This window comes from Carettochelys insculpta, chromosome 5 (assembly GCF_033958435.1).
Source record: "Carettochelys insculpta isolate YL-2023 chromosome 5, ASM3395843v1, whole genome shotgun sequence".
NCBI lineage: Eukaryota > Metazoa > Chordata > Testudines > Carettochelyidae > Carettochelys > Carettochelys insculpta.
This window is the reverse complement of record NC_134141.1, coordinates 92,725,372-92,742,657: the sequence shown is the minus strand read 5'-3', so window position 1 is coordinate 92,742,657 and position 17,286 is coordinate 92,725,372. Positions and strand designations below refer to the sequence as shown.

The 17,286-nt window shown below is 40.7% G+C and overlaps 1 protein-coding gene across 1 annotated transcript in view; it reads left to right on the top strand.

Annotated features, from left to right (window-relative positions):
- ZSWIM6 (zinc finger SWIM-type containing 6) overlaps positions 1-16,866 on the top strand; it is a 170,488-nt gene extending 153,622 nt beyond the window's left edge. The window contains exons 11-14 of the mRNA XM_074995537.1: positions 4,915-5,072; positions 5,612-5,775; positions 10,473-10,554; positions 14,182-16,866. Of these exons, the coding sequence (XP_074851638.1) occupies positions 4,915-5,072; positions 5,612-5,775; positions 10,473-10,554; positions 14,182-15,044 (1,267 nt within the window). The 3' untranslated portion in view covers positions 15,045-16,866. The remainder of the gene's footprint in view (positions 1-4,914; positions 5,073-5,611; positions 5,776-10,472; positions 10,555-14,181) is intronic.
- Positions 16,867-17,286: the final 420 nt, after the last annotated feature.

Genomic DNA, 17,286 nt, shown 5'->3' with positions numbered 1-17,286 from the left:
GTGTCAACAGCTGTAATGCATTGTCTTTCTGAGTAAGGATCGTGGACTTTCTGCAGAAGTGTAAGTCATGGCTGAAGATGTGGTGTTTTGTTTTGTTTTTTTTTGAAGACATTGACCTTTTTGGATTGAAAAACAGGTATAATGTTTAAGAGATTCAGGAAGACCAAATTGATATCTAAATCCTTGAGGATTCAGCAATGTTAGCATGAGGCATCTCTTCAGTCTGAGAGGCAATTGCTACTTTATCAACCACCACCTCAGTATGAACAATACTAAAAAGCTCTTCCCTCAGTTCCGTGGAGATGAGCGTTGTCAGCATGAGAGAACTTCTTCTCATTAACTCATCTGGCTCCACCTGCAGCTTCTGATGGGTGAACTGGGCCCTCTGTCACCTTAGTTATCTTTCTCTCCTTTTGCTGTCTGACTTTATTAATAGTACAATAGAACCTCAGAGTTACGACCTCATGCCTCAGTTGGAACCAGAAGCACACAATGAGGCAGGGGCAGAATCAGGAAAAAAATAAAATAAAATAAATGAAAAAAGCAAATATAGTACATTACTGTGTTAAATGTAAAGGGGTAAAAAAGAGAGAGCAACATTTTTCTTCTGAATAGTAAATTGATAAGCTGTATTAAGTCAACATGCAGTTGTAAAAGTTTGGGAGAAAAATCGTAGTAATTGTTCAGAGTTATGGACAGCCTCTTTTTCGTTAGGTGTTCTAAAATTGAAGTTCCACTATGGTAGTATTTGTTATATTGTGAATGGGACATGAGTGTTGCAAATAATAAAGGTTATGTGATCCCATCACACCCTGTTCTGTCTTTTACTGCATACCTCATCACTTTCCAGGAATTCCTTTAATGAGAAAATTCCAGGACATACCATTTTTCTCTAATCAATCTAAAAACAAAGGAAGCACTTATGTGATATGAGGAAAAATATTTCTAACTGCTGGTACAAATCCAAAGAGAGTAACTTATTTTATATTGACTTGAGAAAAATAAATACAGTAAACCTTTGAATTTTCATGCAAGGGGAGGGGAGCCTGGTTCCCAGCTCCCCTGGGCTTGCAGGAGCTGGGAAACTGACAAGCCCAACAGGACTGGTCAGTTTCATGGCTCCCAGAGTAGCACCCTGGTTCCCTTCTCCCTGCCGCTTGTGGGCCCTGTCCGCAAATGGCAAGGAGCTGGGAATCAGGCAGCAACTTGGCTCCCGGCTCCCCTCCTCTTCAGAGAGGGTAAACTGAACAGGGCAGGAAACTAAACGAGTCTGCTGCCCGGTTCAGTTTCCCGGTTCCAGCCAGGGGAGGGGAGCCGGGAACCAGGGGCAGCCTGGCTCCAGGCTCCCCTCTGCTCCTTGGAGCCAGGAAACTAACTAGGGCAGCTGTCCTGTCCAGTTTCCCAGGTCTGCAAGTGGAGGGAAGCTGGGAGCCAGGCTGCTGCCTGATTCCCAGCTCTCCACTATTCGGGAGACCAAGACACTACTCCTGTTGTATGCGACAGTCTGATTCACAGCTGCTGCCCTGACAGGAGCGGTTTCCTGGGAGGAGTGGCAGCCTGACTTGTGGCTGCCCCACCCCCACCCCCACCAGGATACCACTCCTGTCAGAGGCGGCACTCGGCCATCTTTGACAGCAGCAGCTACCACCCCTGACAGAAGCAGGAAATTGCTCCTGTCGGGGGTGGCAAGAGTCAGACTGCTGCCCCTGACAGGAACGGTTTCCTCACTGCCCTCAGGGATGTCCGCCTGACTCGCGGCTGCCACCCCTGACAGGAGCGGGTTCCCGCTTCTGTTGGGGCAGCAGTCGCATTAACCCAAGACACACACAACTTGATTGCGCATATCTTGAGGGTTTACTGTACACTTAAATGAGTGTAGGTGTCATGGTGATACCAGAGCTCTGACTCCTTCCATAAAGCAGAGGGACTAGCTGATTAGCAGATAGCCGGTGGCCTGTTCCCTTCGATGCAGGTGGTGGTCATGAGAGAAATGAAAATATTTCCTATTTCTTTTAGTACCATTCAGAAGAGCTGTACTTCAGTATTCACACAAGCTGGTATTTTCAAAGTCAAAGTAACTTAGCCCTGTCTCTAGGTGGTGTGACTGCTAGTCAGTCTCCCATGCACAAAAGTCTTCACAGTCTACTATAGATAGAAAGGGTTACATGCCTGTTACTAGAGTTCTCCTTATTCTGTCTCTGTATACTCACCAACTACTCTCCATATTTACTGGAGTTCTCCTTTAATATATTGAATGGTCAGAAAGGAATAGAGGGGAATTGGGCCACTGTCCCTTCTATCTAGCTGGGTCTTCTATATACTTGGGTCTGCTACTCTCAACATCTTCTGTTGTCTGGGCGTTTTAGTATTTGTGGCACCAAGCTATCTGACACAAGAACGTGGATCTCCAGAGGCAATCTACTTAGAGAACTCAAACTGCAGCAAGTTAACAGTCTTTCAGTACATGTAGAACACTTCCTTTTTCAAAACCATTATGGATTTTGCTTGGGTATCCACTGAGTTTTCTTTGCATCGTGAGCACTGAATTTGGGCCCAAATTAGGAATAGATTTTATTTTCTGGATTTTGGGAGTAATCCGTTGTAGGTCATGTTTAATCAGAAGGCAGCTTCAGACAAAAGCTTATGAAAGAGTTCATTGCTTTTTTTAAAATGAGATTTGAAAAAAGTACAGAATAATAAATATATTTGACTGCATCTGATTGAGGCCTTCCTATCAGCTGCAGTTTTGACTGTTGTGATGTTTTATAATTCATGAAGAATATCACGTGAACACAGCTGACCTTTCGGGGGCTTGCAACCTAATAATCGGTTTCACATTTTCTGCATGTAACCTTTGGGAGTACACGTGTGTATGCAAATAATTTTTCCTCCTTTTCTTTCCTTCCCCTTACCTGACAAAATTTACTAACTGAAGAGTTTATTTTTAAACACAGTGTAAATACCCTTGAATAGGTTCAGAATGACATTTTTCATTCTGTAAGACTATTGAAGTTGCTCTTGTATGTTTCAGAAATCTGCAGAGAATGGGATGACATGTTTCTCTAAAATCTCAATGGTATCACAAATAGATTCTGTATTCTTTAAAAGGAAGCAAATACCCTGCTGCAGTTACCTAAAGAACAGAAAGACTTTTTAGAGCCCAAAAGCTTGCATATGGGAACAGATAACTTGTTTCAATATATGTGTTACATCACCTAATGTTTCAATACAGTGAATTTCAAAGATTCTTTCCTGACCAGAGCAATGACAATTTACTTCCTCTTCCCATTCATTCCTTTCAAAAACAAACAAATGTTTAACTGAGTGCAAAAAATAGCAATAACAATCTACCCAGAGTGGGAGGACCTGCTTTTTGGAGCTACCAACCATTTCGTTCTTAGGATTATTGGAGGGAGTCTCTGCTTGCTGAAGGGGAGACTGGACACATTGGACCAAGGGCTGGGGACCCAAGCATTATCTAATGGAAGGGACATAAAAGAAGGATGATTTAGCTGGGGTGGTTTCGCTGCTGAGAGGGCAGCAGGTCACTTTTCCTGCATCCTGCTTCCCTAAATGGTCACTGGAGTTTAGTTGTATCTGCAAAGAGCACTCCATGAATAGGGACAGAGCATTCCAAATCACTGGGGTGTCTCAATTTCGTAGGTTTTGGAGCAGTGGAGAAAGTCAAGAAGTGGTCAAATGGGAAACAATGCACAAATGCTCAGCACAGCCATTTCTGGGCCTCCATTGTTGCTCAAGCAGAGAAGAGAAAGAGAGTGATGTGAGAGGAAAGGAAATAGATGGGGAGCTAGAAGAAGGGAAACATAAGAGTTGGCCAATCATAAATACAGTGACTTTGTCTGTTAACTCTTGCTAAGAGATGGAGCTTTGCATGAGAGATTTTTCTTTTTGTGGTTGTTGTTCAATATTTCATTAACCTTTTGCATCTTGAAATATACCCAGAATTTTCGTGATCTGGAGCACAAAAAAAGAGGACAAGTATTCTTGTTCAGAAAAAATAAAACCTAATCTTTTCTAATGATGATTATCTAGCACATAATTTGTCATGAGGCATAGTGGATGATCCTTTCTGTTGTAACTACTTTCCCAAACCTTTCATTCAATGTCCCTACACAGAACATGTATGTTCCTTTGTAAGTGTGATGGTTGTAGATTAACGTAAACCCATGGAAATTGTAGCCTCAGGATCAGGCATTGGTATCAGAGAAGTAATTTCAAAAGAGAGAAATAATGTCCCATACGTGAAAACTAGGGGCTTTCCTCTAGACATGCTATTGTGTAAAATGTTTTGTCTAGTCTTCGTGTGCCAAGGAACAAAATGAAAAAGAAATGTTGCATTGCAATTCAGTAAAATGTAATCTTTTCTTTTGGATTTTGACTCTACCTCAGATGCAGAAGTCTGTTTGAGAATCTCTGCTATTCATTGTACACTTTTTCTGTTAGGAAGCTCACATACAAGGCATGTGTGGCATATTGGGAAATATTTGCATGCTCTCCATGTCACTAAATTTGTCTGATCTCATTTGTGGGAGCTGCAGTTCAGACTGAAGTGGAAGTGAAAGATTTCAGCCACTTGGATCACTGAGCTAATGGCTACGGTTCTCAGTAATGAACAGTGGAATTTCCCTTCTGATTCTAAATTCTGATTTTCCTATAATGATACTTAAGAAGGCACATGTGTCAGATATGTGTGACTAATGGTTAATTAGGGTTTTGGCAAATCAACTTTAAATATTTAGTTGGAAGGACCTCGCTCGCTACAGCTTTTACACCTGAATGGGCACACTTTGTACAAGAAGTCAGAGTGCTCTTGTGGCTTTGTGATTGCTCATAAGTAACCCTAGTTACAATGATGATAGAGTGAAAAGATTGTGTGTTCTTTCCTATTTTCAGGTTGCTAGTATTGGAATCTACAGCTCCATCAGGAGATATGTCCCGCTCACACCACATTGCATCAGTTGTTCCAAACCGCTATCCCCGTTGGTTCACATTAAGTCACATTGAGTCTCAGCAGTGTGAGTTGGCATCAACTATGCTAACAGCAGCCAAAGGTAGTGTTGTTAATAAAATGAATATGTATTTTTATTCAACATACTTTTCCAATATTCTATTTCATATTCAGAATGAAGTTAATTTAAAACTGCCATTTCAGAATCTGAATTTTGATCTCAAAAGTATTTGAAGAAGAAACAACCAATTGAACAATTAAAGTTTGTCATTTGGTTTGCTAGCACTTCTAAACCAGCTGGATAGTAGCTAGACAGAGTGGTTCAAGTCTGACTCAGTTTGTTTGGTTGTTGGTAGATGGTATGACCCAGCACTAGACTGATCAGTTCTAGGAACCTTGGATTAGAACAACTTGGTAACATTTACTGAGCTAACATCAGCAGGCACTGGAGGGATATTTGCTGTCTCAGGTTTTTTGTTCATATGTGCATTTAGTTTAGCCCTTTTTAAAAGAACTTGTATAGTTGAAACTAGCTGATATTGCTGTGGTTCTGGCACATGTAGTTGTAACATCTGCATGGTTAGTAACTATTTTTAGGTAAACTAATTGGTTTTGTTTTGTGGTTTTGTTTTTACATTGCAGGTGATGTTCGGAGGCTGGAAACAGTATTAGAATCCATCCAGAAAAATATTCACTCCTCATCCCACATCTTCAAGCTTGCCCAGGATGCATTTAAAATAGCAACACTCATGGACAGTTTGCCAGACATCACTCTTTTGAAAGTTTCTTTGGAGTTAGGCCTTCAGGTATTCCCAAAATTACCTATTGCTGCAGTAAGAGACTGCGAGTCCTTGGCCCAAATTGAGCCCTGCTGTGATGGATGCAGCTTGCATCGAAGTCACAGAGAATTATACCTGCTTATGCAGTCCAAACATAGCCCCTTCTCCTCACTGAATTGTACACTACTCTGATAAATATAGACTTAGGAGTAGCACGTGTCACTAGCTTCAGCCTTTTACAGCAGTGCAGTGCAAGATTAGAACAGCTTTCTAAAGGAATACTCCAATTTGAGAGTAGTATAATATTCAGCATGAGAGGAGGAATATCCAGAGAGCTAAGTGATCTGGTTATTTTGGGCTGAAGAAAACCCAGTAGGCTGTCTTTCATATCTATGTAAATTAGAGCAGCCAGCCCTTTTGGCTGCTCTAACCTGTATGTTGGGGCTGCATAGGCACTTAGACCAGACCAATATTAAGATGAAAAACTGGCATAAAGCACAGACAGGCGTTTTTATGCTCTTTTAGTCTAACTGGATCATTTTTCTTTACGTTGCGCTGGAGTCAAACATTTTTTCTCCAATGCATTTGAATGTTCAGTTTTTTCAAGGGGTGCTTCTTTAAAAAGTTGTATTTGGAAGCAATGTGAATGCATTTCGTTACCGGTAGGGAAAAATAAACTGTTCCCCAGGTGGCCTCCTTGCTTACCTTCTCATGGGGATTAACAGATGGTGCACCTTGGGCTAATAAAACCTACTAGTAGTATCCATTGGAGAACTTGTTGGCAGGCGGTGCTATAAATGGGGACATCCTATTGCTGTGTATATAACACCTCTGTCCTCAGGGCCAGAAAGAGGCATCAGAATCTCCCACAAGCTGTTGTTTCAATAAGCAGTGCAACCCTAAACCTCAAAGTCCAAAATATGGTAATGAAATGATGGACAACTAGCTTCTACTCAAGCCCCTGCATGGTTTAAAAAGCCTGAAAAAATTACAGCACTTCTGTCTGTCTCCCAGACTAGCCCCTTCTGTTTGGCACAAGTCAGTGGAAAGATCACATCCAGCAAAGCACAGAACAGTTGGACTTGCAGGTGTCAGCCTCGGCATAAAGAGCCAGTCCTCAAGGCCCTGCCTCTGAAAACCAAATTCTAATGCCAATACTTGACTCTGAAGTTCAAGAGCATGCTCCCAGTGCTGTGGCCTCCAAAGTCAGAGTCATAGCAAAGGGTGGTATTGAAAGTCAAGACCATATATGACCACGCTGCCCCATATCTGTCATTGATTCTGTGCTTGAACCCTGATAATGTACCCCATGTTTCCTGTGATCATCAGAGGACCTTCAGGCAGCACTGTACAGGTTACCCTTTGCACCTAGAAATAAAAGTTAAAAGCATATGTCAGTGAGGCAGGTTGCTCCTTCTCCAGGAAAGAAAAAGATAAATCTTATGAAGCTGAACCAGTTTCCTTAGCTATGCAGACCTCCCTAGAGATGACAGGACGCTCCCACTAGTACTTTTCTGGTCTCAGCCCCCTCATCTTTTCACTTAGCCAAATCACTGTCATCTGTGAAAGTTCCTCATATTCAGAATCAGGTCATGTCCAGCCAGATAGCTTTCTTTGCCCTTCCCCTCACAAGGAATGGATCAAGAAATTTAGAGAGAATTATTGAGACTCTGCTTCACCCTTTCCTCTTGTGTGAGCTCATTCCTGATGGCTGTAGTTACTTTCAGACCCAGACAGCTATTTGTGGAAAGGCAGCTTCCACTGTCACAGCTAAAAGATCAAGTCTGTTCAGCCCCTCTGGACTGAAAGAATAAGAAGGTGAACCCTAGGTAGAAAGAATTTCTCCTGTACCACATTGAGAATTAAAATGATGAACTGCCATGTGGTGATATCCGGATATCACTGTTGTCCGTAGGGAAGAAATAGTTCACTTGTCACAGTTTGTGCCTGATCAAAGGAGAAGTGGCCCAAAGCCCCTACTACCAAAAGTTTGTCAATTACTTAAGCGTATCTTGTCTCGAAAGCTGTCGTATCCATGATTACTTTGAGGCATCACTCATGATTACATTTGCCTGAAGTTCTTGAACAAGAACTGAGGTAAGAGACTTCATTTATTTTAGCTCAAGAACAGACACAATTGAAGAAAAAAATTGGCATACACTGATCGCCTAAGAAGAGATTTGGCTTACTGCCATTCCAATAGCAGAGACAGTCATACCCAACCTCTAATTCCGGTTCATTTCAAAGAAAGCACTGGCAACAGCAGCCCCCAGAGAAGCTGAGCATTCATGCCGTAAGCTGGAGGGTCATCTGCTGCTTCATCTTCTCCGCCAGCCTCTCAGGTTTGAGTTTAGTTCGTATACTCAACCTCAGGCCAGATTTAAGCTACCTAATAGCTGCTTCTGTCCTTTTTCTTAGCTACCTGGAGTACTTTCACCACAGGCTGAGTCTTGTGGACTGTCTGGCAGGGTTATTCTAAACAAGACTGGTTTGGGATTCTTGTGCTACAGGATGCTTATTTTCACATCTCAAGCAATTTGAAACACTTTGGATTTGTTGTGGGAAGACATCATTTCAAAGCCAGGTCCTTCCATTTGGTCAGTCTGCGTTATCTTGAGTGTTCACCAAGTGCCTTTCAGCAGTGACAGCATGCTTCAGATGTCAGGGTGTCCATGTGTGTCTTTACTTTGATGATAGGCTGACCAGGACATCTTCCTAGCAGGAATTAGCAAATGCTGTATCATAAACATGTACTTTATTCTGAACACTCTGCTCAGGAAAAGCTAGTAGAAGTCACCCACACAGTTATGGCTGAGCAAGAGGGGAAAGTGACCTTGGAGCATTTTTAGATTCTCAGAGCTTTCCATCTAGAAGAAAGCTACGTAAATAGTCCTTAGGGCAATAGAAGTACTACACTGGAATGCATATCGTACGGTAATGATCTCCCTGGAACTGATGGTTGTTAGGGCTTCAGCAATGTCTTTAGCTCTATATGCACATCTGAAAAATAGACCTCTATAGTACCGGATAGTAGAATGCTACAGAATGTCTTGTGAAACTGACAGCACCCAGGAATGTGTTCTTGTCTCATACGGTGTACTCCTGCCTGCCCGCAGCCATAGTCAATGTTCAATATTTTCAGTCTAAGCTGGTTGCAAAAAATTGGCAGCTCAATCACTAAAATGCTGACACTGAGATTTTTTTACCCAGAAATTCAAGAGATTGGGCTTTTGCTGGGCTCTCGAGTTCTTTTTTTCTTACATCCAGCTGATAGAGTGGTTAAGTATTATCAGCTATACTGCAGTCATGCTTTACATGAACAATCAGTGGGACACATTCCAGCCAGCTGTACAAGGAGGCTATATGTAGTTTTGTAGGTATGCTGCATAATACACTAGAACTCTTCACCTTACAGACAAGTACAGTCATAAGATCTATAGGCAGGGACAGCCTTTGTCTTCTGTTTGTACTATATGTAGCACAATGAGGTCTTCAGCCATTCCTTGGGCTCTTAGGTGCTACTGTAATACAAATAATATAATTGCTTATAAGATGTGTGGATATTACATAGCCAGCACAAGCAGAACTCAAGAACTCCATAGCAAAGACTTCTCCCCGTGTGGTGTCAGGAGATTAGACCTTCTTGCAGCCAGATGCAACTTCTCATGTCAGAAGTTTTGCTCCATGTATGAACAAAACAAGATGGGTGAGGTAGTGTCTTCTGTTGGACTTACTTGAAAACTTGTCCCTTTCACAACAGAAGTTAGTCCAATAAAGGTATTATCTTGCCCAGCTTGTATTGTTTAGATTTATATATTTCTCAACAAGGGAATGTTGTTTTCTCAGTGATATTTTCATTGTTATGTAGAGGACTCCTTATTATCATTTGGATTTCTATGAGATCTACACAGTTAGCTAACACAACTTGTAGTACAGTTTCAGGTAGTGCAAATTATAAACATGTTTTACTTGCTTGTACGGGAGCAATCCTTCATAAAATTAGTTCCAATTCTTTTGGAACATTCAAATTTAAATATAAAAATGTGTGAAAAAGAAATTGCATATTTGCAAGTGGATTTGAAATACTGAGATACTTTCTTTAAAAACGAGAAGGCAGCATTCATGGAATTTTGATCATCTTTGTGTGTTGAGCTTCTTTTAAATTGAGATTTCATTCTGATAAGTCAAATTATTACTGATTTTTGGAAACAAAAACAATCACTCGAGACTTAGCAGAATTAAGCAGCAGAGCAGATCACATTAAGCAGTAATACTAGTATGTATCACAGTAGTGAGGGTCTAAGGAAAACAGTGCATGTCTAGCCTCTCAAAATAGGCATATATGTAGTACCGTATTATCTTTTTAACACCACTTTTGATACTCAAGTATCCTAGATATTTTTTTTATAATGAAGCATTTGGTTATATTTTGAAGGAAAACAAAATCCTGTATCTGGCCTCAAGAGATCTACAGTTTTAATATGAATATATGACGTAGAATGTAGTTCAGAAAATAATCTGTCCTTCCAGCAGAGCTGGTCAGCATTTTTCAACTCTGAAATCTGAACAAAATAATTACATTTATTGATGGAAAAATTGCAAAAAATCCTATCAGGTTTCTGTCTAACTAGCCTGGATTCTTAATTGTTTGTGGTCTGTCTCAGCTTTGTCACAGAATTCTTTTGTCTTATGTGTCCATCAAATACATGTTTGTTTTTAAATAGGTGATGCGGATGACATTATCAACATTGAATTGGCGGCGGCGGGAGATGGTGAGGTGGTTGGTAACGTGTGCAACAGAAGTAGGTACGTTCTGCAGATATTGTCCAAGGAGTCCTGCCTTCAGTAGCCTGTCTTAAGTGGTTTGATGGTTTCACTTTGATTGACATTTTTAGCGTCAATAAAAATCACTTTCTTTTGGCTTGTGGAAATTGTTTTCCGATTAAGTCTTTTTCCTAGGCTGTGTCTACACTACCACTTTCCTTCGAAGGAAGGATGGTAATTAGGGTGTTGGGAGTTTACTAATGAAGTGCTGCTTTGCATAGGCAGCACTTCATTAAGCAAATTCCCCTCACGGCAACTTCGAAGTTTTAAACTTCAAAGTACTGGCACGCATCTAGCCATGGCTCACCCGCTAGTACTTGGAAGTGCCGGGGCAACTTTGAAGTCCCCTTAGTCCTCAAAATTTTGAGGAGTTCAGAAATTTATGCCCCAGCACTTCGAACTACCAGTGGGTGCGCCGCGGCTAGACGCGTGCCGGTACTTGGAAGTTGCTGTGGGGGGGAATTTGCTTAATGAAGTGCTGCCTATGCATGGCAGCACTTCATTAGTAAATTCCCAACTCCCTAATTACCATCCTTCCTTCAAAGGAAGGTGGTAGTGTGGACAAGCTCCTATAGCGATAACCAGCAGTATTCTTGAGCGTATGAGATAACGGACATAGCCCAAACAACTATTGAATGCTTTGGCATACTTCTGTCTTTCCAGATGTAGAATGATGCAATTAGCCTTTTTTTCCCATGTGCAGCACAGTTGTGTGGACTTGTGGTCACTGACTGAACACATGTTAAGAAGTAGCATACTCTGCAACTAGCTCTGTTGATTTCAGTATAGAATAAGTTATCACTCAACGTAAGTATGGATGACTGAATCTAACCTTGTGATTAGAGTCTTTGGTGTTATGGCGCTAGTCAAGAGATGCAAGTTATATTCCCTGCTTTTCCACAGACTTCTTTTATGAGATATAGGCTGTGTCTACACTACAAAAATAACTTCAAAGTTGCTTTCTTCAAAGTACAAATTTGAAGTAACACACTTCAGACACCCTACTTCCAAGTCAAACTTCAAAGTAGGGCACTACTCCATTCCCAGGAATGGAGTAAGGACTTCAGAGTTGGGCTCCCTACTTCAAAGTCAACTTTGAAGTAAGGGAAAATGTATGTAGACTCTCTGCTGGCTACTTGGAAGTAGTGCCTAACTTCGAAGTTAGTTAGTTCCTACTGTAGACGCACCCATAGGCTATGTCTACACTAGCCCCAAACTTCGAAATGGCCATGTAAATGGCCATTTCGACGTTTACTAATGAAGCGCTGAAATACATATTCAGCACCTTATTAGCATGCGGGCAGCCACGGCACTTCGAAATTGACGTGGCTCGCCACTGCGCAGCTTGTCCCGACGGGGCTTCTTTTCGAAAGGACCCCGCCTACTTCGAAATCCCCTTATTCATGTGAGCAGATGGGAATAAGGGGACCTCAAAGTACGCAGGGTCCTTTGGAAAAGGAGCCCCCTTGGGACAAGCTGCGTGGCAGCGAGCCACGTCAATTTCGAAGTGCCGCGGCCGCCCGCATGCTAATGAGGCACTGAATATGTATTTCAGCACTTCATTAGTAAACTTCAAAATGGCCATTTACATGGCCATTGTGAAGTTTGGGGCTAGTGTAGACACGGCTATAGTGAGTCATGTAGTCTCCTTGGTGGCCTCAGTTCCCCACTTGTAAAATGAGGAGGATAATACTTTCCAATCTTACGTGAGAGTTGAGGCTTAAAATTTTTGAAGTGCAACGATTCTACAGTAATGAAGGCACTGTAACTGCCACAGATGTAGCCTCTTTAATTGTCCTTAGTGTTGCTCCATTAAAGCATACTTAACGTGTTCCCACTTTTCAGGGATTTGTGTCGGTTTTGTCTGAGATCACTCTTTGTATTTTAGAACTTCATTAACTGTCTTTTCCTGGCCAGGATTACTTTTTCTTTGCCTTTTACTTATCTGAGAAATGAATGCTGATGATAGCCTGAGAGGTACAGTTTGCCTTTCTCTTCCCTCAAACAAAAAGGTGGTGCGTGCCTGCACGTATTCATGCAATGCTGCTGTGTTTTGTTGCTTTTATATCTTGGCTAAGGTCATTATAATCTAGATAGTGCTATGGATTAAAGCATATCTCATCTTATTCAGTTGCCTGTCTACAGATAAAATGCTTCTTTTCATGCCATATTAAATTAGCTCACATATGCTGGTAGAAACATTCACTTAAGAACCTAAAGCATCATGCAGACTACCTTTGAGAATTAGCTGAGTTTTGTAAAGCATTCTTTCTATTTAAATGAAAATCTGGCATTCTCTGGCTGCACTGAATCTCTTGCACGTGAATAAGGGGTTCACAAGGAACACAAAGTCCAACAGATGCTCTGAGGACCCCAGGCATATGCAAATAGGATCTAGCCATACTAAGGCAAGCTAATTGACCATGATCTTCAATTTATGGAGCCACCAGTCATTATTCTCTCCCACAAGAGCAATAAAATGGTACTATTGCACTTCAAGTAGAAAAATTGGTAGCATGTATTGTGAAGAGAACTTCCTGGTCTGGTGTTATGGATCATATCAGTTGATATATAATTGTTCTTGAAAGCCTGTTTGTAATTGAATACTGTGGTACAGTGGTTCTCAAATATATTTGATTGCCCTCCCATTCTTCGTGTCTGTAGTCAACCCAGTACATACAGCACCACTCATCTCTGAAGGCAGAAAGGAGAGCACCAGCTGCTGCCTGGGTGCAGCTCTGAAGGCAGCACTGCCACCAGTAGAAGAGCAGAAGTAAGGATAGCAATGTGAAACACTTGTTCTCCTGCCAGCACAGGGATAGCCAAAGCCTCACCATCTCCTGGTGAGGGATTGCAGAGGAATGAGAGCCTTAAGCCCAGGTGCCAGGGCTCTGGCCATCCCCTTTTTCCATTCTCTTGGGTATGCACAGTCTTTCTCCATGAACCCTGGACACGTGGGCCAGAGCTCTTCACCAAAACCAAAAGCCACCCACCTTCCTTCAAACAGTCCCTCACCTCCTTTGCAAGGCCTACCCCATAACCTGAGAACAGCTGTAGTACCAAATGAAGCGGACATTTGTTATATGAGCAGTTGAGATAGTTTAAAGCATTTTGCCTTACCATCAGGTGACTGTTGACAAAGAGGAAAGGAACATTAAATAACTCTAAATATGTTAGATTTTGAGAATTGATTTGAGCTACTTAGTCAACTATTGAAAGTTTGAGTTCTGTAACAGTCTCCTCATACAAGTCAACACTTAACAGCCAAAAATCATTATCTTAAATATCACCCAAAACTAGATGTTATGCCAAGGAAATTAAACCTTAATCATGTGACTTTTTCAAGTTCTCTGTACAGTTTCAATGACTCTAAAAGAGGGAATGCATGACAGTCATATTTTAATGTGCATTTCCCATCATGTTATCTCCTTTGAGTTTGCATAAATAGCAAGTTTGGGAGTACTGATAACCTACTAGGCTTCATTTGGAGGAAAACAAATAAAAAACAAACAAACAAACAAAAAAATACTCAAGCCGTGGTGAAAGCCTGTTTCTGATTGAATCCAAGTGAGTATCAATGGTTGATGATCCTGTCTCTGTCTCTCTCAGGTGTTTATGCGCTGGATAGCATCATGCAGAACTGGTTTACGCTTTTCACGCCAACTGAGGCCACTAGTATTGTTGCTACAACAGTGATGTCCAACAGCACCATTGTTCGCCTGCATCTAGACTGCCATCAACAGGAGAAATTGGCCAGCAGTGCTAGGACGCTTGCTCTACAGTGTGCCATGAAGGATCCTCAAAACTGTGCCCTTTCTGCACTAACATTATGTGAAAAGGATCACATAGCTTTTGAGACCGCTTACCAAATTGTTCTAGATGCTGCTACAAAAGGCATGAGCTATACGCAGCTTTTTACTATAGCACGGTATATGGAACATCGTGGTTACCCTATGCGAGCCTACAAGCTGGCCACGTTAGCCATGAACCATCTCAACCTGAGTTACAATCAGGACACACACCCTGCCATTAATGACGTTTTGTGGGCATGTGCGCTCAGCCACTCCCTTGGGAAAAATGAGCTTGCAGCTATAATACCTCTGGTGGTCAAAAGTGTCAAATGTGCAACAGTGCTGTCAGACATTTTGCGTAGGTGTACTTTGACCACACCTGGGATGGTGGGACTTCATGGAAGGAGGAACTCTGGTAAGCTCATGTCACTGGACAAAGCCCCTTTAAGGCAACTCCTGGATGCCACGATTGGAGCCTACATTAATACAACACATTCACGACTCACACACATCAGCCCTCGACACTATAGTGAGTTTATAGAGTTCCTTAGTAAGGCCCGAGAGACTTTCTTAATGGCTCATGATGGACACATTCAGTTTACACAGTTTATCGACAACTTAAAGCAAATCTACAAAGGCAAAAAGAAACTGATGATGTTGGTTCGTGAACGGTTTGGTTGACGAAAATGTGTGAGGGCTGGGGGGTGGTGGGGAGGGGGTGGTTTGTTTTTACTTGAGCCTGCCTTTGTATCCTTTTTAACTTAAAGAAACAGAGCCACACCGGTATTATATGTGTATAGTTATATTGAGTTTGCAAACTAAATTGTCATGTTGTGAAAGTTTGTGTGTTTATTTTTTTTTCCTTTTTTTTCCCCTTATTTTGTATGAGAGAGAGGTTAAAAAAAGGTTTGGTTTACACTGAGTCTATGTTGTCAAGTGGCAAAAGCCCACATTGCTCTCCTGTTCTTTCTGTATACGTTCACAGCCTCAGAAACAAACAAAAAAAAAAAAACTATATTGCAATGGCTTTAAAAAACCAAACCAAACACCTCCATCCTGTGATAAGTACCTCGAATGGATCCAGCTTTACTCCTTTGTAAATCATCCTTACATTTCAGCATCATTAAACAAACCAACAAATGAAATACTAATAGTTAGAAGGCTGACCACGTGGCTTTGCAGTGCTGTTCATCCAGAAGCATGGCACACAATGCTTGTGCATGTGGAAACTTAGCGACTGTCAACATACATTCTCAGGGATTTATCAAAAAAAAAAAATTAAAAAAAGAATGAGAGCATTTATTGTACTGTATATATATTATAGTATATGTCTGAATATTGAAAAAAATATAACTAACTAATTTATAAAAAAAATTCTATGTAATGCAAAATACTTGAAGCTGCAGTAGCTTGGTTTTAAACAAACATACAAAAAAACCTATCAGAAGGACTAAAGTGCGCCTTGCTTCGGGGTTGGCTCAGGTGGTGAACTATATGCTGGGCATCTATGCAGAGCCACCTTTTGGATTGCATGGTTGGACTGATACCTACTGGGGGAAATTTTATATATATAATACACACACACACACACACACGCAACCTGTGTATGCATATATATGTATATGTATACACACATACACACATGCTTGTAACAGGCACTATAGTAAAGAGAGACAACAAAATACACAGCCAGAGCAGCAAGCCTTAGCATTAAGAATACAGTATGCCAGAAATGGGGTTTGTGCCTCCTAGCCTAAAAGACTTAAAGAAATATCCTTTTTGACACAAAAGACAAAATGTTTTCCAAAATGATTGACATGATACATTACGCCTTTGCAGTAAGCTAATAATAAGCTAACTTTTGTGCACAAATAACATATACATATATATACATATAATATTTTATATATATGTATGTATATATATGTATATGCTGCATAGGTATTTTGACTTTGTGCAGGACAGAAAGTTGTGTAGGTATGACTGTTCTATTTTCAGTTTGTTTTTAATATATTTTATTTTCTCTAGAATACTCAAATAAAAGCAGCCTTCTATCTTGCCTTGTCTTAATGCTTTAAAATAACCAAACTGGAGGTCTAACTACCAAACTGTTCATTATATTATTAAATACCAACTTTGGTTACAGTATAGTGTCTTTACTTTAGCTGATGGTTCTGTATCCTTGTGCTTTTTAAAGCAGTTTTTTATGTTTTGGTGCAAAAGTTGTCCAGTGTCTCTTGTTCCCTTCATTTAGCGAACATGCTAGAGGTATGTTTGTAGGTATTTTTGTTTAGCGAAACTATTTCATGCTCTCCATTTTATTTATTATAATAGTTAAAGAGGTTGTACTTCATCACCCATGTAAACATGCTCATGAAGTTGAAAGTAATTCAGATTTGATACACTGATATCAATTTATTTATGTAACTAAATCACTGTTTTATAAACTTGTTAATGATCAACAATTTTTTGTTTTGATTAAAATTAGTTTTTTGAAAGATGATTCTGCCTCCTTTTATAGTGTCTGTCACTGCAGTTGAATTATGTAAGTGTAGCTTACACGGTTTAAATGCCACAACTTTCATGCCTGGTGTAATACTGTATGGTCATTTCTATAGCAATCGTATACTGGGAAATTAATTTGGAGCTTCTTCAAATATTTCAGTTCTATTTGTTTTTGTATAAAACAAAAGATAGTAATAGGGCATCAGGCAAAGAGTTAATGCTGCTTGCTAGTAAAGGTGCCTAGTCTGTAGAATAGCTGCTCGTTTGGGCATATCTCCCAGTATGGAAAGTAGAGCTTCCTGATACATTGTGTCCATGGAATGGCTTTAATTAGATTAACACAAAAAATTTGAAAAATCCTTATATATGGGCAGCACAGATTTTTTTCACATTTATTTTCAGTGTGCATGTATAAATT